Source organism: Priapulus caudatus, unplaced genomic scaffold, assembly GCF_000485595.1.
Source record: "Priapulus caudatus unplaced genomic scaffold, Priapulus_caudatus-5.0.1 Scaffold111, whole genome shotgun sequence".
In the NCBI taxonomy this organism is placed as follows: domain Eukaryota; kingdom Metazoa; phylum Priapulida; class Priapulimorpha; order Priapulimorphida; family Priapulidae; genus Priapulus; species Priapulus caudatus.
In genome coordinates, this window is record NW_014577172.1 from 330,667 (window position 1) to 354,465 (window position 23,799).

Genomic DNA, 23,799 nt, shown 5'->3' on the forward strand with positions numbered 1-23,799 from the left:
AGCCCACCGACCTGCCCCCAGCCACCCGTCAACGTCACCAGCACCACCACCAGCAGCAGCAGCAGCAGCAGCAGCAGCAGCAGCACCACCACCAGCAGCAGCAGCAGCAGCACCACCACCAGCAGAAGCAGCAGCAGCAGCAGCAGCAGCAGCAGCAGCAGCAGCAGCAGCAGCTTAATGCTAGCCGCGATTTTCATGGTCAGAGATTATACGAACGAGTCCAGTTTCTTTCGAGCGAGTGACGATCGTTGGTCCGCTAGAGTGAATTCAAACGGATAAGTATATATATAAGCTCGTCGCTTCGTGAGGCGTCGGGGTGGATAACAGGGGGAGTAGCGAGCGGAGCGGAGCAGCAGCTTCAGGTGTAAAGATGTGACACGCGCGCGGGGACATCAGAGCGTGACGCGAGGACGGAGCGCGACACCCCGCTAGCAGGACAATGTGACAGCACCTGCTCGCGGGAGTAAATCCACCCACAGGCGTTCGCGCATGCAAGCTAGCGTTAAACAAATTGTGGTTTCCTCCCCCAGAGCCAAGGATAGCGGACCCAAACCTACCAATTACCGAGGAGATTTTTTTAACAGTTGCCAAGGTGGTTGTGAGTTAATAAAAGCCTTCGGAGGGTCAGCGACGCTGACAATTTGTACTTAGCAGCCGATTTCCGCCAATAAACAGCGCGAAAAAAAACGCCAACACAAACAAAGAGGTTTTGAAGGCGGTCTGTGCAGTAGCACGTGTAAGGTCACACAGGTGTCATCGAGGAGCAATTTTTTAAAAATAACAGCAAAGTATAATATGCTAAATGTTTAAAAGACATTAACCTCCCTCCACTCGCTCCTCCATTTAGAGTCTATATTATAAAGATGCGTCGAGCGGTGAGAACACGGTGGCAGAGCGCAATAAGCAAGCCATCCCATCGCTGCTAAGCTATTAATCTTGTTTTGTTCAGCGGATGAACGAAAGCGGATGAAACAGGTTTCCGAGCGGATCACTTAACGCCTATCTCACCATTAACTTAATAGATCAACATCTTAAACATCATCTTGGCACGAATAGCCATAATTTGCGGCCCGTGTCAAATGGTGAATTCTAGTGAGTTCTAGTTAGATGAGTTCATCCGATAGCAGCAGAGATGAATAGCAAGTAACTCCTTCACCACTCCACCGCCCACGCGTTGTTCTACACTACCGCAGGCGCCTGCTGCTCCGGGGTGTTATATATAAACTCACGTGAGGCGTGTAACACGGGCTGAATCGCACGCGATGGCACACGTCAGCGCATATAAAAAAGAGTGTAGTAAATTATCAAACGGCTATCAAACGTAGATTAAATTAATAGAGGCCGCCTGAGTCGCAGCATAAAATAATTGAAATTAACGCGATTGGCTGGGCTCACGCGACGCAGCGCCCCAGGAGTTAACCAACCAGTCTTCGTCGTCGTCATGGTTATGCGTCGGCTGTTGCGTCATGGCGCGCGTCACCGTTTCGACGGGGGGGGGCGTGTGCGTGGATGACCCACACTCGGCCACAGCCCGCCACGCGATGCTATCTCTATGACCGATATGACGGGTGGTGTGCGCATGCGCGTATGCAGACGAACCCAGGCCCCCCCGCGCACGCGCGCGCGTGAACTTTCGCAATCAAGCGTTGATCGAAGTTCTAATTTTAGAAAAGTTGATCGTATCGTTCTGATACGCAACGACTTTACGTAAGTTCTTGGATGGCTGCTAGAAGAATTATCGGTTTGTTGCGTAGCGTAGGTTGCGGCTGCGACGGGAGGGGATGGAGGGGACGTAAACTTCCATAGATGAATATTCATAGACATGTGTTAGACGAGACAGCTATCAAGATATCTCAGCGGGGTAGGGAATCTCTCATAATGCCCTCGTCACGGTGTTGTTCCCGCACTTGATTCTTCGATTAAAAACCACTTAGAAGCTACGATTCTTTGGGCCGCAGTTCTCCTTATATGTAGAAAGTTGGGGCCATTCGGGTACATCTGTGGTTTACGCGTAACCACCGCTTTTTTTTTTATCTTCAAGTGACGAGAAATGTAGGAAAAAAGTGGGTCTTTCTGTGCTTTACGCATTCTTTATGTGACGATAACTGTAGCGCACCTGAACACGTGCCAGCCACATTCTGCTGACGTATCATAACGATACTCGACAAGCGTGGGTATCCCGGTCTGTATGTCACCACGCTTCAGATGTAGTACGATTGTCCGACACAATACATCAGCTCACCAGCAAAGCGAAATCTATCATCGGTGTCGAACACGCTTCACTCGCGCAACACGAAAATAGTGTTTTTTTTATCGCTTCGTCGCCTTACAGATTAGGGCTAGCTTTAGGATTAACTAGCAAACACTCAGTAAACATGAGAGGGAAAATATAGTGGCAGTTACGCTAAACAAATAGTACACATCGAATATATATATATATATATATATATATCCTGCGATATAAACGGGGACACTGTGTAGACACTCTCTCTCTTTCAAAAAAAGTGCAAGTGATTGCTTTACGACAAATATTAAGACCAATACATCACGACTACTCGCAGCTTCAAAGTGCGTAGCGGGGTCCCCCCCCCCGCGAGCCTGCTGTCTATATCCAAGGTGAACCAGCCGATCATTAAAACATAGCATTCCGAGCTGAGAGAGAGAGAGAGAGAGAGAGAGCCGAAATCAACTGCCTTTACGCCCGCGGCCGTGCCGTAACGGACGACCTGCCGCAATAGAGTATCTGTGACAGCTGCTGCAGATCTGTGCTAATACCAGCGGACAGGCAGGTTAGCGGGAGGGTATAGAGCGCTCGAGAAGAATTATCTGCGATCAAGAAGCAAATCGCCAAGCCGCTCTAGAGTGAAATACGTTTAAGCTTAGTACGCGTTTCAAAATGTCGTCATAGGAACACAGATGAGTATTATATAACGCTGTAATAATAACTATATTAGTAACAACGACGTGTGCTTAAAATCACGGCACATATAACCGAAAAATACATCGAGCAAAAAACCAATTCCTAGAAAAAATCTAAAAAAATCTAAAAGATTTATAGAAAGACTTTCGCCCCGACATTGTGATGTAACTCGTTATGTGAGATATTGCGACTGGACTGGAATTTACATACTACGGGTTGTGTGAGAAGCGGAGACGTGAGAAATGAGACAGCAAGTCGTGACCCGTCAGTCACGTGTCAGTCATCCATCTTGTAACGTTAACGGTTCTAAGTTACCGCTCGCTGCAGGCACCTCCCATGCAGCTAACACGCACAAGGTCACGCACTGCATGCGCCCTATAACCAAATTCATCGCTTCTGTAATTGCTGTTTGACCAATTCAGTCGCTCAGTAGCCTGTAGCCATTCAACGTTAGAACGCGCGCGCACACACATACACACAAACACACCACGACCACACACACACAGCACACACACACACACACACACACACACACACACACACACACGACACACACACACACACACACACACACACACACACACACACAGACACACACACACTACACACACACACACACACACACACGCACACGCACACACACACGACGCACACACACACACACAACACACACACATACACACACAACACACACACACACACACACACACCACTACACACCATACACACACATCACTCACGGCACACACACACGCGGCGCACACACAGACGCACACACACACGCACACACACACCGCGCACACACAGACGCACACACACACACACACACACATACATACAACACCACACACATACAACATACACACACACCACCACACAACATACACACACACACACAACACACACATACACACACATACAGACGCACACACACACACACACACACACACACACACACACACATACACACACACATACACCACACACACACATACACACACACACACACACAACACACACGACGCACACACACACACACCGACTGGCGCGCGACACATACACACACACACACGCACACACACACCACAACACACACACACGCACGCACGCACGCCACGCACGCACGCACGCACGCACGCACGCACGCACGAACGCACGCACGCACGCACGCACACACACACACACACAAGACGCACACACGCACGCACGCACGAACGACGCACGCACAGACACACACACAACACAGCACGCACACACACGCGCGCCACGCACGCACACGCCACACACACATCACACACACAAGCACGCAGCACACGCACGCACGCACGCACGCAACGCACGCACGCACGCACGCACACACACACACACACACCACACACAAGCACGCACACACACGGGCACGCACGCACGCACGCACGACACACACACACACACTTACTAATTTTTTTATACAAAGACAATATTAGAGTAAGAAAACGAAGGTTGGAATCCCAATACGTGTTTTCGAAAATCTTTTTTCTTTGAGATCGAACCGCTGTGGTTCATGTTTTTTCACGTATCGCGCCTCTCCCAACAGTATGTGTCTCTACTACAATAGAGTCGAGATGCTCATCACTCTTTAAGAGGTCCGGGTGTTGATACCGACGCTGTCACAACAGTCCGTGGCACGTCGCTTGTTTACGCGAATGTGACAGCAATGAATATGAACGCGGGTAGGCGATATAAACGGCGTTTACATATGGCGTCCACCGACCGCATGCATTCCCGCGGTCTCGCCGACGCCTCGACGGAATTGATCGCCAAACCTCCATTGTTCCATGAACATCTCTGCATACCGACGCCGCATCTCAGCATGCGGTCCTGCGCTCGCGCAGCATTAAGCGCTACCGCACCATGCATCCACCAGCCATCACCTGATCATCCAGGCGCACTGCACGGTGCCTCTACTAACACTTTGCCGCGTAATTAAAGACGTCTTTCGTTTCCGCGTCTAACCGGAGCGGAAATAAGGTCAGCTGGGAGATTACGCTGCTAGCTGTGAGAAAACACACCGTCAGTGGCCTTCCCTCGCTTAGACGCTAAGCCCGTGTCGCCGGCGTTCTCACACGTTTTAGCGACGGGCTCTTCTGTGTGTTCGAGAGTGAAAGACTCCCGTTTGCCTCGCATCTTCGGCCACCCTCGTCTCCGGAGCTCGTATCACCTGACGCCCGCTGTTGTGCGGACACACCGTGGCTTGGTGTACCAGACCTATTATCGCAGAGGTAGCGCGACCAAGCCCGGGGGGGGGGGCCTGCGTGCGCTAGTGCTTCGCTCTGCTTCTCCTAAAACTTTCTATAATTGCCACGATGTGAATGCAAACTTCGGGCTGAATTCTGAAGAAGGCGAGCCTTACGTTGCGTAAGACGAAGTACAATATATATATGTATATTATATATATATATATATATATATATATAATATATATATATACTGGCAGCAACGCGCTATAGAGGAACGAAGATCAAATGTTCTATTATGCAATCAAGCTCTTGAGGGAGTTATAGAGCTTGAAGAAGCAGATGATGATATCATGACGTCAACTATTTTTCCGCGTATAGTCCCGCGAAGGTCGGTTTAGTGTAGCCCCCCCCCCTGTACTCATGTCCCGGACATACCTTATAAACACATTCAACCACTCAACATGGATAATATCAGTAATCCTTACATTCCACTCAATCCAGTCATTGTCAAGTTTCATTTCCTCAAGACTCAAAACGGATTTCAATACTATCTGCATTCTTTACTTAAGAGTTGCTTCGTCGCGCACGAGTAAGAGACAGTACTTGGGGATTGTACGGTGTACTCTTATAGTTACTGGTGCTAGACGTAAGGTCGAGTACCCACCTGTGTAGAGGATCTCTATGGTAGCGTGATTTATCAAAGTTATCACATAATACATTCACCGTCTGTCTGTCTGTCTCTCTCTCTCTCTCTCGCCCTCTATTTCTCTCTCTCTCTCTCTCTCTCTCTCTCTCTCTCTCGCCTCCTCTTGCGTCTCTCCCTCCTCTTGCTCTCTCTCTCTCTCTCTCTCTTTCTTGCTCTCTCTTGCTCTCTCTTTCTCTCTCTCACTTTCTCTATCGCGTTCTCTCTCGCTTTCTCGCTTCTCCTACTCGATAGCTTCCCTCTCCCGCTATCCCTCTGTCGGTCTTCTGTCTGTCTCTGTGTGTGTCTGTCTGCCTGTCTAATCTTCTGTCTCTCTCTCCCTCTCCCTCTCTCACTCTCACCTTCTTTCTCACTCTATCTCTCTCGCTCTCTCACTCTCTCTCTCCCTCCCTCCCTCTCCCTTTCTCTCTCTCTCTCCCTCCCTCTCTATTAATTGCAGCGGCTGTACAGACCCCGCCACGCGTTTAATGGTGGACTGATCGAACGACCACACACGCGTGATTCACGTTATCCCCCTCCGCTGTTAGTAGAACTGTTACAATGAGAAAAGTGAAAGCAGGGCGGCTCGCGAGCGAGCACTCACTAGATGGCTATAGCCATGCCACACACAACTAGTTGTGACAAGTGACCAGCCAGCTTTCTAAGGCAGTACCCCCGATTGTATTATACAGGCTCACAATTCTCTCTCTCTCTCTCTCTCTCTCTCTCTCTCTCTCTCTTTCAGTTTCTTTCCATCTCTACTTCCGTCGCTGCCCTCTCCTATCTCTCTCTCTATCTCTCTCTCCTCTCTCTCTCTCTCTCTTTCTCTCTCTAATCCTCTTTTGTCTCTCTCTCTCTCTTTCTCTCTCTCTCATCTCTCTCTCTCTCTCTCTCTTCGTCTGTCTCCTCTTCTCTCTCGTCTCTCTCTCTCGTTCTCTCTGTCTCTCTCTCTCTCTCTCGTTCTCTATCTCTATATCTCTTTCGTCTACTCTATCTGCTCTCTCTCGCATCTCTCGCTCTCTCTCTCTCCTCTCTCTTCTCTCTCTCTCTCTTTCTCTCTATAGCGTCAATAGTCTGGTCGCGTCGTCTCCGGCAGGATGCCTTGTATACGCGCGCGCGCATGCGCGCGGACTATAGATGTGTGTCACGATAAGTAGCGTGTAATATATTTGTAAACCGCGAACTTCTCTCTCTCTTCTTCTCGTGCGTGCAGTGCACGCCTGTGCGCGTGGCAGCCGCGTGGTGCGTGGGTGTGCGTGTGTGTGTGTAGGTGGGGCGTGTGTGTCGTGTGTGCTGCTGGTATGTGTGTCTGTGTGATGTGTGCTGTAATGCTGTGTGTGTGTGCTGTGCCTAGTGTGTGTGGTGTGTGTGCCCGTGTGTGTGTGTGAATGTGATGCGTACGTGCGTGCCGCCCCCACTCGTGGGTGTATGTGTGGTGTGCGTTGCGCACGTGCCGTGCTGTCTGTGTACCGGTGCCGCTACGCGCGCCCCCCGCCGTGCCTACACCCTTCCCAGTGGCCACCTACCGGTGTTGATGCCGTGTAGGCTATATCCTCCACGTTCATCAGCAGACATCAGCGCGCTTACAACCCGAATTCTCGCACGTTTTAGAAGATCCGATCCATACAGACTCAATCAGTCTGCAACGCAGCATATATTACTCCAATGAAACGAACGTCTCTTGCTGCGGACGGGTGCGTCCGAGCGCGCTCTCTCTCTTTCCTTTCTCTGTCTCTTTCCAGCTCTTCTCTGCTCTTGCCGCGCGCACACTCTCTTCTCAGCACTCTCTCTCACGCTTCGTCTCTTTCACTCTCTATCCTCTACTCTCTATCTCTCTTCTCTCTCTCAGCTCTCGTCTTTTTCTTCTGCTCTCTTTCAAGCTCTCTCATCGCTCTCTCTCTCTTCTCATCTCAGCTCTCTCCTCTCTCTCTCTCACTCTCTACTCATCTCTCTCTCTCTCCTCTTCTCTCTCTCTCTCTTCAGCACGCTCTTTCTCTCTCTCAGGCTCTCTCGCTCTCTCTTTCTCTCTATCTCTCCTCTTCCCTTCCCCTCCTCCCTCTCTCCTTCGCTTCCCTCCTCCCTCTCCCTCCCTTCCTCCCTCCTTCCCTCTCTCTATCTCAGCACACCTCATGACGTAGCGTGCCCGCCCGCTCGTGAGAACTACGTATACAGGTATTAATTCTTACGCGCGGGGGCGATTTAGAACAACACCGCGGTGAAACAAGGCCATATCCTTGTCATCCAGACTGCTCCGTGGAATCACAGTGTGTAGTATATATATACGCGGGGGGTGGGATGCGCTGTATTGCGTGGTCGCACATCGGTTGTGGCTCGTCATGTATAGTCAGAGCTTGTACGTGGGGGGTGGGACACGCGTGAAAACTCACGCACGTTCCGCACAGCGAGACGTCTGGAGTAGCTGCTAGCAGCCGTCGATGCGTAATTACGTTATGGAGTGCGATGAAACATATGATCACGTATATACAGTTTCTGGATATGTCGGTCCCGTAGTCACTAACCCGCTGCGTGTTGATGAAATCAAAACAAACTACTTATAAACTTGAATTACGGTGAATGCTTAAAAGTATATCTCGCAAATGCCTATCTATGTTTCCTGTTGTGTTGTTAGGGGTTGAATGATTCTCTGGATGATTTCTTTTATTGAGTTGTCAGTCGTAAAACACACCAGTCGACCGGTTTAACGCTTTTAAATAACGCTCAACATTGTACTCGTGTACGTATATACAACACCGACTGCATATTAAAAGTGTAATTCAATTTTTCTCGTCGTTTTATTCCAGACCATCATGCTGCAACCAAGGTTAATTGCGTTGATGCTGATACTCGCGGTAAGTGTCCATGAGATTTATTGATTAAGTTAATAGATAAATTAGGATGAACTTTATCTTTCCGTCTTAGATCGAAATAACATTTTAGCCGACCCTGGGCTAACAAGCGCGAGCGAACCGTACGTTTCACGTCTGCCACTGTTCCTAGTGCGATGCTGAACATATTGATGTTATCATTCGATCATTTCCAATTTTATTGTTGATGGTAGTCAGCCACGCTTGCCGCGGGGACTGGAGCGCATTTCCCCGTCATAATTTTTATTGTGCGGTATATCTGATATACACATTAGTTCGATCTTACGGTTACGCAGTTGGAGACCTTCCACTGTATTGTTACACCTGTTGCCATGGGTTCTCTCTCACTCTTTCGATATGTATCTTTCACTTCGGCGTAGTTGATACCTTGTGTATTATAATCACAGCTGAGGATGTCAGTTCGCGCCAGGTAAACCATAGATCGGTAGCAGTGACCTACTCTCTTGTTCACTCTCTCTGGGCCACGTGTTCCGTCCGCGGAAAACTGTACATATCTTAGTATGCGCGCTGGGGTATAGCTTGCGATTTGTACCGACATGTAAAGAATAATAACAAACGAATACTACGAAAGAACCACTCGGCCAGGAGTAGTAAACCATGTACGGGCCACGCGCACGCTCTGTGCGTATAGACAGATTGAGAGTACCCTCCCGTATAGCATGATATATGGGGTAGAGCCATCGTGGATGTTTCCCTGGCGTATATAACGAACCACATTTTGAGCTTTACGGTGTTTTTATGATGCACCGTATACATATAGATAATGGTCACTTCAGAGTTCAGTCTAGTATGGGGGTTGTGCTTGGGTTGCTACACACTCCTATTACATTTTTTATATCCTCCCAATCGCCCCTAAATCATGCGCATGCTACCACCGTCTATTCTGTAAGGCCAGGACAAGATTACTAAGCATGCGTACTCCTTCAGATTACCTTGAAAATAGCGCAGGTATGCTTTCGTAGGTGTTCTACAGGTGATAGCAGCACGTACTTTATTAAGGCAAACCATTGTTATGCCCTTGGGTCGTATATATATATATATATATATTAGTCAATAATAGCTAAACGAGCGAGGTCAAACAGAGGTCAAGGAGACATAGACCTTATCTGCGTCATTAACCCAGACAAAGAAACACGTACTTTATTAAGGCAAACCATTGTTATGCCCTTGGGTCGTATATATATATATATATATATATATATTACGGTCAATCCACTGCGCTTGGTAAATGACCAAACCTGTGTGTGTGCGTGCGCGTGTGTGCGTGCGCGAGTTTGCGTGCGCGTATGTGCGTGCGCATGTGTGCGTGGTTGCTGCCCTCTTCGCGTCCTTTTTGCAACGTTGCTTCGTGCCTAAACCTAACGCGAACTAACACGCACGCACGCCCGGCTGCTACACGCACGCACGCACGCACACGCACGCACGCGTGCACGCATACACGCACGCACACCGCAATGGACGCCTTAGCGACAAATTCTATGTGACCGCCACTCATTATCACACGTTTTACCGCACGCCACGCACGCAGCCTCGATTTCTAAAGTGAAATAAACGTCGGCGTCAACTCTGTCAATCACCGACGTCTCTCTCGCAGACCGACCGACCCGCCTTGCTCGTAACTCGATAACTGCGGCAAGGTAGCGCGATTCACCTGCCCATTATAGAGTGGGCAGGTGATGAACACGAGCTTGCCTGGCGTAACGACAGGCGCTTAGCGCCGGCAAATCACCTGTAGCTGTGGTTGACCGCCATTGAGTAGTGACACGGCTGTGAAATTAGTCGACTGGGTAACGGGTCAGTCTGTCTATTAGGATCTATTCACGGACCTTTCGCTCAACACGGGGTTTTACGAGTAGCGAAGCGTGGCCACGACAGTAGAAAACATACGGTGTAGCTTTATAAACTATATAACCTACTTATGTTATTATAAACTATATAACCTACTTATGTTATTATAAACTATATAACCTACTTATGTTATTATAAACTATATAACCTACTTATGTAATTATTGATTTACGGTAAATGTGACGTGTGCTGAACTGAAGTTTTATCCGGGTGCGTATCTGCGTGCGCGCGTGTGTGCGTGTGTGTGTGTGTGCGTGCGTGCGTGCGTGCGTGCATGTGCACATGCGCGTGTTAGTGCGCAAATCAGTTCTGCTTGCTTTCAAATGCTGCATTCCTTATTAACAAAGGTGATGACGAAACGCTCTTGCGACTTTTATATAACTCGTGTGTCAGAAGTACGTTTGACATGCCACTGAATGTACCCGCACACGATGAATGCAGTTTCCCCCCTAAAGCGAAGTACTTATATACGATTCGTAACGAAAGCGAGGTCAAATTAGAGAATACACGCGCGGTTCACGCATTCAATGTTCTTTACGACGTTATACAATTCTCACAGCTCATAGTGATGGTGGTCTGCCAATAACATAAACGTTGACAGTCAATTATATTACAGTTAGAACCGTATTTAAAGATCTTTTACGATGGCACGCGCAAAGTCGAAGTTTTATTAATATACCGTATACAATTACCTTACAATAACCTTGGTTCTTATACCATCTACGTTAGACATTTATATAGATGTGGCCATCTCAACAATATTGGCGTAGCCTATATTTCAATATCACCAATTGCTAATTGTACCTATAGGTATAATACGTTAAATATTCCTAGACCTTGATATCGCTGTAATGTTATAGATTCCATCGTGAAAATGTGCATTCGTTTATCGAAACCGAGTATTATGTGCAGGTATTGCACATTCATGGTTTCACATAGCTATTCGATTCTTTACTGGTCTTTATGAACAAATTCCAAGGGCGCACCTTCTAATCAGTTTATCGCGGAATACTATGCTGGCTGGGTGAAGAACAATGAACTGCGCTCCTGTTACCATGGCCAGTGCTATAGCCTGCGACCGATTCTCTCACATCTCTGCAATATATCTAACGATAATATCGCTAAATCTGCCAACAGTTGTCAAAATCGAGACCAGGAGTCGCTAACTGTTACGCTGAGAGGTGTAGCCGTCAGTGCACTCACGATTTGTCATGCGTCACTGCCTCGCGTATATGCAGCCGATGTGGAAATATGAAAGTGAAAGTTGCGTATAGACCTCCCGCTAAACAGACATGTCGCATATCATTATCAGATTCTTCTAATTTATTCGTCAATCAGATACTAGCGAGGGCCTTTGTCCCACAGAGCGGATGCGTTAACATAAGCAGCGAGGCCTCGTTGTATACCTCACTAGTTATTCGCTGCAACATACTCTCCTTACTCTTTTGTGTTCTTTTCGCATATCCCAGCTAACTTTAACGTGCCAGATATAGTGTCTCTTTCTTTCTATGGTATGCGAGCGAAATACCAGAGGCTGATATATAGCCAAGTGCTTGCGCAAGAGGCGTGGCGATACATCGTAATCCTTCCAGCAAACAATATTACTATATAAAAAATTCCCGAGTTCTACTTAACCCCACTCTTCTAAGCTCTTTGTTCGTCTCACCGATCCCGGTGAGAATTAACTCCACCGTCCACGCAACTAGAACCCGTGAAGCAATGCGATATATAGTCGCTAATGAATAGTGTGGGTTAACAGGATCTGATAATTAGCCAGTGTGGCGAAAACCAGTGTTTACTCAAAACGCCCACTTCGCCTTGACCTTGCAAGGTGTAGACGCGACCACGCTAACACATCTAACTGTATAGCGCAGCGTTTCCCTATAGAGCTCTGCAGCAGGGCAGGTCAGCTAGCTAGAATACATACGTACATGTTGCCAAATATCGAGAAGAACTGTACGTATAGAATAATCACGACCGGGTTAGAAATTTTGAACAAATTGCGCAAGCTGGAAATATTATTGCGTATGGGGAATTGGGAAACTAATGGTCACAAGTGTAATAGTAAAACCTCATCGTGTAAACCAAGCCAGGGAGTCTATAATAGGCTATTATAAACTCCCTGACCAAGCGTACCGCATAACAACTGCTATATGCGGAACCATATAGGTCTGATAACTCCTTCTCTCTGTCGGTATGACGTGGTGAAGTCAATCCATTTCATCAGAAGTATATAATAGGGATTCACTATTATCTACTTCTGATTTCATGATAATGGCCGTATATTCACACGGTTGCATTTCCCAAAATTAACATATTAGCCGCGTCCACACGGAGCGAAAACTCCGGGTCGAAAACGACTCGAGAAACATTAAGACTTTAGTAGTAAATACATTTCGTGTTTACATTTTTATTTTTTATTGAGGCGTTCCAAGTGCCTGTGTCCCGGACCAAGCGTTCACACGGACGTTTTCTCGGTACAAAAACGACCAGTGTCATTTCGACCCGGGTCGTTTTCGTACCGAGCGCTGGTTTATTTTTGCCGTGTGATCGCTCACCGGCACACGACCCGGGAAAGAATAGGGCTCCTCGGCTTTCATACTGCGGCGCCAGATGTCGCTCGCATCGCTCGCCGTTATCGGCTTCCGGTTGCTTTGTTTACGTTGTTGTCAAGCTCGTGAAGCACTGATTAGCGCGTAAGACCACAGGCACTTGCAGCGTTTCAATAAAATATAATGCTAAATAAATACGAAATCTATTTACTACCAAAGTCTTAATGTTTCTAGGCCTACTCTCTTTCACCTATTATTGCGACAATTTCCTGAAATTTGCCGTCCAAATGCGCTTCATCTGCAACACAACGCTGGCTGCCGCAACGCTAGCTGCTTGCACATCCTGACACATAAATAGCCTATATAGTTATTTTTAATATATTTTTGTATAATATAATATATATATATACATAATTATATAGTATAATATATATAATATAATAAAAAATAATAACTATTATATTATGTGTCAGTGTGCAGCAGCTGCTGTGCGGCAAGCCAGCGTGTGCTGCAGATGAAGCATTTGGACGGCAATTTACAGGGAAATTGTCGCGCAATAGTAGTGTATGAAAGAAAGTGTAGAGAAGACATTAAGAACTTAGCGTTTAGTAAATAGATTTCGCGTATTTCTTTAGCATTATTTTTATTCGAAACGCTCCAAGTGCCTCGTGCGTAAGAACCATAGGTAAATAGAATACACTTGTTCTGTATTCTATATCTATTGTAACACCACACACTAACAGTAAATATAGAACGTAGCGAAAGAATTTATTTAGCCCTTTTGAAAATGCCTGGCCGGTGTTGTGTTCCTGTCCTGAAGTGAATGTAACGATCAGCCACGAGGAGTGCCTTGGGAGGAATGGGTCACGCTGAAATTAGGCCACGTTGTCTTGGGCGGAGAGCATTTCCTATAGAGCCTACTATCGATCGGGTTTATCGCGAAGAAAGGCCGTTTGGTAATCTGCTAATGTTATTGTCTCAAAAACGGAATTTGTTGTTGTTTATAAATGTAACTTATTTATAGAGTAACAAGGTAAATATAGAATGAAATATACTCAGACATACTATTGTACTATATTTTCTACTATACTACGACTTCTACCTATGGATATTTAATATATATACGAAGTAAATGGAATATATGGCGATTTGGTTATCGTATGGTCGTACCTATGACCGTAGTCAAGCAGCACCCGGAAGCCGATAACCGACGCCCCACCTGGGGAAATTAGTTTTGAACAGCAAAAGCCAGGCAGCCCTATTAGTCACTGGCGGTTATGACGTCGCCAGTGTTCCCCCAGCACAAGATTGATTGTTTTAATTCGCATTATTTCGGCTTTGATGTTCGCTTGGACGCTGTATATTTTTTCTCAGCTCGCAGCTCGCCGCTCGCATAGCGTCGTGTGAAGCTCTCTTCAGAACGACGCTCGTGTCGTTTTTGCATTCCGGGTTTAGTCTCGGATCGTTTTCGACCCGGGACAAACGCTCCGTGTGAACGCGGCTAATATCGTGCTTACATTTATCAAGCTCATTAAGAAAATAATATTTGTAACAATTTCCATGCAAAATGGCAGTCCCTATTAATACCACAATGGAAAAGAATACCAACCAAATGATACGAAAAAACTCACCAATCAAAATATTTAATTTTTTTGATGAAACCGCAACCAATCATAAATCTTTATCGCAGGCATCGACGACCCACGCCAATGTCGCACCGGCTGACACGTTCATCATGGACCTGGAGCTAGGAATGTTTGCCTGTCAGGTGGATGAGGACTCAGACCACCTGCTACTATTCAACATCTCATCTATATGCGACGGTGTCGACAACTGCGCGTCGGCAGTCGATGAAGATGTGAGCAGCATGGAGTGTAGAGGTAAGCATCGCGCCACGCGTCCGCTATCTTCCATGCATGGGTTCTCTGCATGGGTTCTCGTGCCATGGCGTCCTTGCATGGCGTTCTTGCATGGTTCTTGCATTTGTACCCTGCATTGGGTCCTCTGCATAGGGATTTCTTGCATGGGCTTCCCTGAATTTGTTTGTGCTGCACTGGGGTTTCCTTTGCTCATGGGTTCTGTGCATTGGTTCATTGCATGGTTCCTTGCATGGGTTCCTTGCATGGGTTCTGAGTGCAAGGATTCCTTGCATGGGTTCTGGTGCATGGCGTTCTTGCATGCGGTTTTCTTGCAGTGACGGTTCCCTTGCAGTTGCGGTTTCTTGCATGGGTCTCTGCATGAGTTCTCGCTGCATGGGGTTCTCTGCATTGGTTCTGTGATGGGTTCCTTGCATGGCCTGCTTCTGTGCATGGTTTCTGTGCTATGCGTTCTCTGCATGGGGGTTCCTTGCATGGGTTCTGTTGCAATGGATTCCTGCATGGAGTTGGTGCATTGGGCTTTCCTTGCATGGGTTCCTTGATGTTTCCCTGCATGGGGTTTCTTGCATGGCCGTTCTCTTGCATTGAGTTCCTGTGCATGGCGTTTCTGTGCATTGCGTTCTAGTGCATGGTTCCTTGCATGGGTTCTGTGCATGGGTTCTGTTGCATGCGTTCTCTGCATGGGTTCTTTGCCATGGGTTCTTCTGCATGGGTTTCATTGCCAATGGGTTTCTTGCAATGGGTATCCCTGCATGGGTTTCCTTGCATGGGGTTCCTTGCCATGCGGTTCCTTCCATGGGTTCTGCTGCATGGGTTCCTTTGCATGGTTACTTGCATGGTTTCTTGCATGGTGTTTATTGCATGGGTTCCTTGCATGGCGTTCCTTGCATGCGGTTCTTGGCATGGGTTCTGTGCATGGGTTCCTGTGCATTGCGCTTCTCGTGCCCATTGGCGTTCCTTGCATGAGCTTTCTGCTGCATGGGCTTCTTGCTATGGCGTTTCCTGCAAGGGTTCCTTGCATGGTTCCTCTGCATGGCGGTTCCTTGCATTGCGCTTCCTGCCATAAGTTCTCTTCATGGGTCCTTGCATGCGGTGTTTTGCATTGCAGTTGTTGTGCATGGCGTTCTTGGTATGGGTTCCTTGCATGGGTTCATTGCATGGGTTCCTTGCATGGGTTCCTTGCATGGGTTCATTGCATAGGTTCCTTGCATGGGTTTCTAGCATGGGTTCCTTGCATGGGTTATGTGCATGGGTTCTGTGCATGGGTTCTGTGCATGGGTTCCTTGCATGGGTTCCCTGCATGGGTTCCTTGCATGGGTTCCCTGCATTGGTTGTGTGCATGGGTTCTTTGCATGGGTTCTCTGCATGGGTTCTGTGCATGCGTTCTCTGCATGGGTTCCCTTCATGGGTTCCCTACATTGGCTATCTGTGACGTTATGACTTCACGTTTCCCAACGCATGACTTTATCATTTACGTGTAAATAAGTGGACGCTCATACATAAACAGTTCCTTGTGGAAACGTAGCCCCGTATAAATATAATTACATATTTGCAGCGGTCGGCCATCGCATGCCCATAAATATAACCTGAAATTATTACCTAGAAATGATCTAGATGCTGATAGTGTCTGTGGTCCTTGTGTTGGTATGGTTCCCGCGACCAACAAGATACACCTGTATGTCTTAAAATGAGAATTACGCATGAATGCAGACTGCTAATAAAAATTTTGTAAATTGATTCCGTGGTTTGCATGGCAACTCCCGCAGTCGAAACCGGCATCTTCTTAACAGAAAACTCGATATTCGTGTTACTAGGCCACAAACGTATGGAAATCAGAACCGATAAATTCACAGAAAAACGCGTATAATTACCATTTCCATTTCAATTCTTCGCGCAGGAGGCATTACCTAGGCACGTTTGAAATTCTTATGACGCGTAAATTGTCTCGGCATGCATGTCGCTCTAACACAAAGCTATTTATTCGATATTGCAGAGGACTGTCGTCCCGCCTGCGAGCATGGCGCTTGCCTCAACAACAAAGGATCGCAGTGTTACTGTGACTGCGACTGGGGCGGAGAACTCTGTGATATTCCAGGTAAATATGACGCATGCGCAATGTGCTACGACACCTACGCGCTTGTAATATAGTGTATTCACGCGAATCTCCACAATCATGTAGTTGTAACACTATTTGTATAAATAAATAAATAAATTATTATCTATATATATAATTATATATATATATATAAATAAATAAATAAATAAATAAATAAAATAAATAAATAAATAAATAAATAAATAAATATATATATAATATATATATCAATACTACCTCACAGCGTTTAAGTTTAGACGAAAAACTGGGTCAATTATATATTTAAAGAAACTTCATGCGTGGCCAATTTATTTTCCCGCGATATTTTTTGGAGCAAACCTTCATAACATCATAGTTTTTAGACGCTTCTCATTCGCAGTCTAATTATTCTGGAGAATGTTTGGTCAGACTCCACAAACCTGAGCTTACACGTCTATAATGCGTACTGTTGCGGCATGCCACGAGCACCAAGGTTTGACACTGGTATGCACTGGATCTGCTGTTTTTGGCGCTAGTCGAGGCCACAGACGACACGCAGGCCTCTCTTGCACGTAGACAGACGGATTAATAGTAATTTTGACGCTTGATGCGTGAAATACAGTACGAAACAGTCGTATTCACCACAGTAATTCATATGTCCCCCTTAAATGCCGCCTTACGATCCAAGGTGATGCTAATATCGTGGCGATAGTTTCTCCGCGTCGGCGTTCACTATTTTATTCGTTATATTCAAAAAAAAATGAAATGAAATCGTCCAACATAAATTTGTGCCACTAATAGACGACAATGATGGCACATGCGCTGTAAAAAATTGTACTTTATAATAGCCTATCGTATAGGCGACTGATGCATTTAAAGCACGCATGTCGGTACTCACATGTCAATTCCCCTCAGAAATGTTACCATTCATCAGGATCACTTTGATAACTGAAGCATATATAGCAGATGGCGCTCGCGGTATCTGTTGCTATGCGATACCGACACAGACGCGCACAATTTACGAGTCGCGATTTGCGAAATTGGCACGTTGTCATTTAAAAGCGTAAAACCGTTTCCTCTCAGCATTTTCTCTCTATCGACCACGGATTCGCGTTAGTCTATGCGTCACTTATCTCGCTCGCGCTCGTAGATGTATGAATGCGGCATGTCGCCCTGTTGAAGTCACAGCGTAAACACGTAATAACAGTGGTTCAGCTAGCGTGGCAGTATATCACACGACCACTGCCACCAATGCGGCCCGCGCCGGCTTACACAACGTGCCTGCTATTCAAGTTTAGTTACTCCCCACATGCAATATTTGCCCGGCTGGGCTCATGCCGCGATTAAATATTGTATTAATAATAATAATAATAATAATAAATAATATTAATAATAATAGTAATCGCTTTACTGAGCAAATATCTAGATAGAAAACGCCGAACTGTCCCGCATATGCCATAGAAAACCATCGCGTAATAAACCTTTCTAAATTCCTTTTAAACAGCACACTGAATTGCGTTAAAATTAAACAATTACAAAAATAAACAGCGTGATATCCAGCGCCTATATATCGCCAAGAGCGTATAAGAAGGCCTTCTTTATACGCTTCTTGAATATCGCCCATACTATCAACTATCGCCTATAATATACATATAATTATAAAACGTTCGTAATCTTGACCGCACGGCGCTGCTGCGTATGGGACAGACTGCCGTACGACTCACTCGCATCTTGCGGTGGGGGGGGGGCGTGATGAGCACATGCCTGCTGCTGAAATCCGCATTTCTTTTCATTAGATCAGATCCTCAGCGCGATGTTAATATGTGTGGTTTACATCCATGGGAGTGTATTGTCTCGCTGTATCCCATATGACCGGCTAGGGTTGCAATGATTCCTCTCTGTTAATCCTTAAGGCAGCCTAATGGGGCCACGTTAATATTCGAGGCGGGGGAAACTTTACGAAACCGTAATTGCTCAATGGGCTTTGTCTGTGTTAAATCTAGCCTGTCCATCATTGCCTAGCTATCAGCGCAGATGATGCAGGACGCAGCAAGCTTTGCCTAACATTAAAGTGGTCATCCGTGTGTCTGTAATGACCATTAAGCTAGCGCGCGTCAGCGGCTGCGCTCCCCATGAAATGAATCTTATCCAGAAATGAAGCGTAAACTCGCGGGCTCTCGGCATTCGCGCGCTGTGCCTTTGCAAAACCGACGGTCGCGATATTTAGGAATATTTATAAGCACACTCCGACAGCCTGACCTGATTCTCCGCTACAAATCATCGAGAACGGGGCAGACACCATGCCATGTCAGCACCGGCTTCCTAACTCAACGCAGCGATCGTAGCCTACACCATTAGTCACACTACAAGTAATCTCACCTCCATATAGCATAAGTAATCGAGGAGTGATAATAAATTAGTACTGCTAGTCAATGAGTATAGCATATTAAATTAAAGCCTAATATTATAATAATTAGGCGGTACTTCCTGTAAGGGTTACGTCGGTAACGTCTTTTTTTTCAATAAATAGATTGCCTGTGTTCCTGTATCGAACAAATGGTGGCCTGTGTGACTGACTGTTGTTATGTATATATTCTCGAATATCTCTCACATTCAAGCATCCAAAGATCAAGGTTTGTCGAAAGGTTAGATACGTGTCTACAGAAAAGTAAACCGATAAGCAAATGTGGCTGTTTTATTTTGTTTACCTGCATCATCATTCATGATATTTGTCATCATTTCTCTTTCAGACGTAAACGAGTGGCAAAGAATCAGTCCATTGCCACAACATGGCTTATTGCATCTAACACGTTTAGGCCAGCCTTACTATTGACGTGTCTTTCCTGATTTATTGACGGTTCATTTGGAGGCGGAATAATGTGCGATGGGTAAGTAATCCAACCAAGTATCTCATTTATAGGAGTCTCGAAATAATTCATTATACAGATTGTAGCGTAGTTTGTCCCTCGTGTTTGCATTTATTCAAGAGGTCGAACTAAAACCTCTTGCGGAATTTGCGCCATTTCTATCGCGCGCTAGCGCCCTTACTCTCCCTTTTGTCATTTTCTCTTGTCTTTCTCCGCAGTCCATTCTCTCCCCGTTAAGAATATATGCCAGCGTTTCGCATGACCTTGGTTTTCTAGCGCCGTGTTCTTTGTGGTTCCCATCGTTCATTTTAAGTTCGCAGTTCCCGTATTAATGCCAAAAGATTTGATGAATATTTTTTGCGAAGCTGTTTACAGCTGTCGTTGCTGCGCACGCAGTTATAATTTGTCTTCAAACTTATCCGACTCCAAGGGACAGACACAGAATGTACATATCACGTCTATATTTAATTCAGTTAGACACTGGTGGAGGTTCTCGCCTCTCTTGTATTCAATCGGATTTGACATTGGGATTAGAGTTATAGTCGTAGAAGAGTTTTGCTGGCAGTGTAAATTTTTTGTGCGTACAGAACAGGTTAGTTGTTTCTATTTAAGGCCGATATTTCTCTGTTTAGATACATGACTTACTACCTGTATTACTCTGTAATAATCAGGTATACAGCCATGGTTCACAGGTTGATGTATGACAGTAGATGGTCACGCTAACTTAAGTTAGTGTATATTTTTATGAAATTGGCATTAATAGAATTCAGTCATGCGTAATCAAATTAAAAAGATAGGTAAGCCGCGCGTAAATTCACGACTTTTAATAATGATTCCTAGAATAAGATTATTGAAATGGCCAGCTGGATATTCAGCCAGTATCAATGCTGTTATCGCGCTGTGGCAATGATTCTTAAACTATATTCCTTTAAAGAATAACAAATACGACGCCGCGTATGATACGCGCGACTTATCCGCCTCGACATTCTAATAAAATTTGAATGAAATGTAGCCAGTTACAGACTGCCACCAGCCTATCGCTGCGCACGGGTGCGACCACAATAAGCAACTGTGCGTGGCTGTGAAAAAACTATACTGGAATATGAACTATGAGACGGATGAACGCTTTCACTTGCGACAGTATATATGTCTAGTGTAAGACTAAAAACCCTGAAGTATCTATACATAGTGCGACTATGTGTAGTTTGGCGAGACGTCTATAACATTGTTGGTATTGGTGCGTGAAGTGCAAACCATAAGCCGTTACCCTTGACGCCCTTCCGTACGTTTTTCTGTCAAACAGCAGTCCTTTAGGTGCGGGCCCTAGCGGGCTGCTCCGCAGTTTCACTTGCGCCTTTGTCACGGCCATGTACGCGCCGCCACTGATGCCCAACAGGGTTTGCCGGCGTGTAGAGTCTTAATGTGTTCAAAGAAATATATCCTCGCGGGTTCTTTGACAAGTGTACATAATACAAGTGGTAATTACGCTGTAGATAAGCTGCGATATGCGAACATATCCCGACCTTTCAAACTGACAGTGGTCAATGATAAGGAAACATTGTCACGCGTGACCTTACGTGAAATGAATGATTGTGCAGCTATGAACGGGAGAGAAAGAAAGAAAAGAGGAGAAGGAAGGATTTAGAGAAAGAGAGAAAGAGGAGAGAGTTTCGAAGGGGGACATAGAGAGTAAAGGGAAAAGCGATCAGAGAGAGAGATGCAGAGAGAAGAGCAGAGGAGAGAGAGAGCAGAGAGAGAGAGGAGAGAGAGAGAGAAGCAGAGAGCAAAGAAGAGAGAATGAAAAGCAGTAGAGTGAAGAACGAGAAAGAGAGAAAGAGAGAGAGAGATGAGAGAGAGATGAGCCAGAAAGAGAGAAAGAGAGAGCAGAGCAGAGAGAAAGAGAGAGAGAGAAGAGAGAGAGAGAGAGAGAGAGAGAGACAGAGAAAGGGAGAATGAGAGAGCAGAGAGAGAGAGGAGTGTGAGAAGAGAGAGAGAGAAGAAGAGAGAAAGAGAGAGGCTGAGAGAAATGAGAGAAAGGCACATCGAGCTGAGAAGCACGCTGGAAGGCCGAGAGAGAGAGAGGAGAGTGAAATTGAGAAGAGAGAGAGGAGGAGAGAGAGAGAACGCAGGAGGCGAGGCGAGTGAGAAGACGCAGAGACGAGCAGCAGGAGAGAGAAGAGAGAAGAGAGACGAAAAAGGAGGAGGAGAAAGGAAGGAGACAAGTAGAGAGGAGTGAGAGACGAGAGCAGAGAGACGCAGAGAGAAGATGAAGAAGAGTAGAGGACAAGAGAACGAGAGAGATAGAGGAGAGCGGGCGGCGGGAAGAAAGAAATAGAACAGAAAGAGAGAAAAGAGAAAGAGAGAAAGAGTGAGAAAGAGAGAAGAGATGAGAAAGGAGAGAAAGAGAGAAAGAGCAGAAGAGAAGAAAGCTAGAAAGAAACGAGGGATGAAAGCAGAAAGAGAGAAAAAGAGATAAGGAGAAAGGCTAGAAAAGAAAGGAGGCGGGATAAGAGAGAACATCGATCCTGAAATAGCTGCTCCCGTAGGGATATTGCCTTTGTAAAGATCGAAACACTTGTAGCGAAACTGCAGAACCGAAACACATTTAACTTTCCAGAAGCCAAAGACAGTCTTAGAAAGGCAACGAGGATTTTGCAATAGAATCTTTTCGAAATACCATTACAGCAAGCGTCAAAATTCCAAGAGATGTCATTGCGCGCTGTGGCGATACCCGCGCTATTGATAATATATCGTTTAAACATATCAGATTTCTATCGGCGGCTAACATTGATCATGGTAATGAAAATCCTGTTGTAAAGTTATAGATCAAGTATTAGGACTGGGGACGGTTTATATAGTATCATTATATATTATATACTATATATATATATTTGTGTGTGTGTGTGTAGTGTGGTGTTGTGGGTGTGTGTGTTGTGTGGTGTGTGTGTGTGTGGTGTTGGTGTGTGTGTGTGTGCGTGTGTGTGTGTGTGTGTGTGTGGTGTTGTTGTGTGTGTGTGTGTGTGGTTGTGTGTGTGGTGCTGTGTGTGTCGTTGTGCGTGTTGTGTGCGTGTGTGTGTGTGCGTGCTGTGCGTGCGCGTGGCGTGCATGTGGTGTGCTGGCGCGTGTGTGCATGTGTGTGCATTTGTATGTTGTGTGCGCGGCGTGTGTGTGTATGTATATATTATATCTATTCTATGAAATCACGCGTAATAGATCCCAAAACAGCAATTTCCCTTTATGAGCCGCTGCCAGTCGTGGTGGTGCATTTGGTGTTCAGCGAGAAGCTTTACCGTTTCGGTGACGAAATCGCCGTTTTCCCACAACAAATCATCCGATTATCAGAGCGCGTCAAATTGATGCCGTCCGGTCCGTCTAAAAGCGAATCATCGGCTGGTTGAGGGGTCAGTTAGCAGCGCGACCGTGCCACGCATACACGCGCGTGCGTGCCGGCGCGGTGCGTGCGGTGGTATGGTTGTTGACCAGTAACCACACGCCGACGAAATGATTTTTACGTGCGCACGATTTCACAGTAAAGCAATCGGCGACGTAAATAATAGGCTCTGCTAGTGTGAAGGTGGGATGGGGGGATGAGGGGAGGGTGGGAAGGGTCACCATAAACAGAGGTGTACGCTGACTGGCGCTGGCTCGTTGTTAGACCAGCAGAATTAGTCGTAATGTTGAGCCTGATATCTTTTAATCGTTGGTGCCCGGTCAGAAAATCGTAACATTTACGAAATGCCGTTATTAGATTGCTAAAGAGTAGTTGCTTGCACACGTCTACGATATGTGCCGTGGGCGGCTCGTGACACCGGTGTTTTGACCAGCACGTTCTAATTTATGTCGTTGCTTCCAGTTAGCCGCCCTGAACAGACGCT

At 46.2% G+C, this 23,799-nt stretch overlaps 1 protein-coding gene across 1 annotated transcript in view; it reads left to right on the plus strand.

Moving 5' to 3' along the window:
• Positions 1-23,799, plus strand: part of LOC106805368 (latent-transforming growth factor beta-binding protein 2-like) — a gene marked incomplete at its 3' end in the record, with an annotated part of 31,620 nt that overhangs the window by 1,186 nt on the left and 6,635 nt on the right. Inside the window, 3 exon segments of the mRNA XM_014806933.1 lie at positions 8,623-8,670; positions 14,797-14,986; positions 16,977-17,078. Of these exon segments, the coding sequence (XP_014662419.1) occupies positions 8,629-8,670; positions 14,797-14,986; positions 16,977-17,078 (334 nt within the window).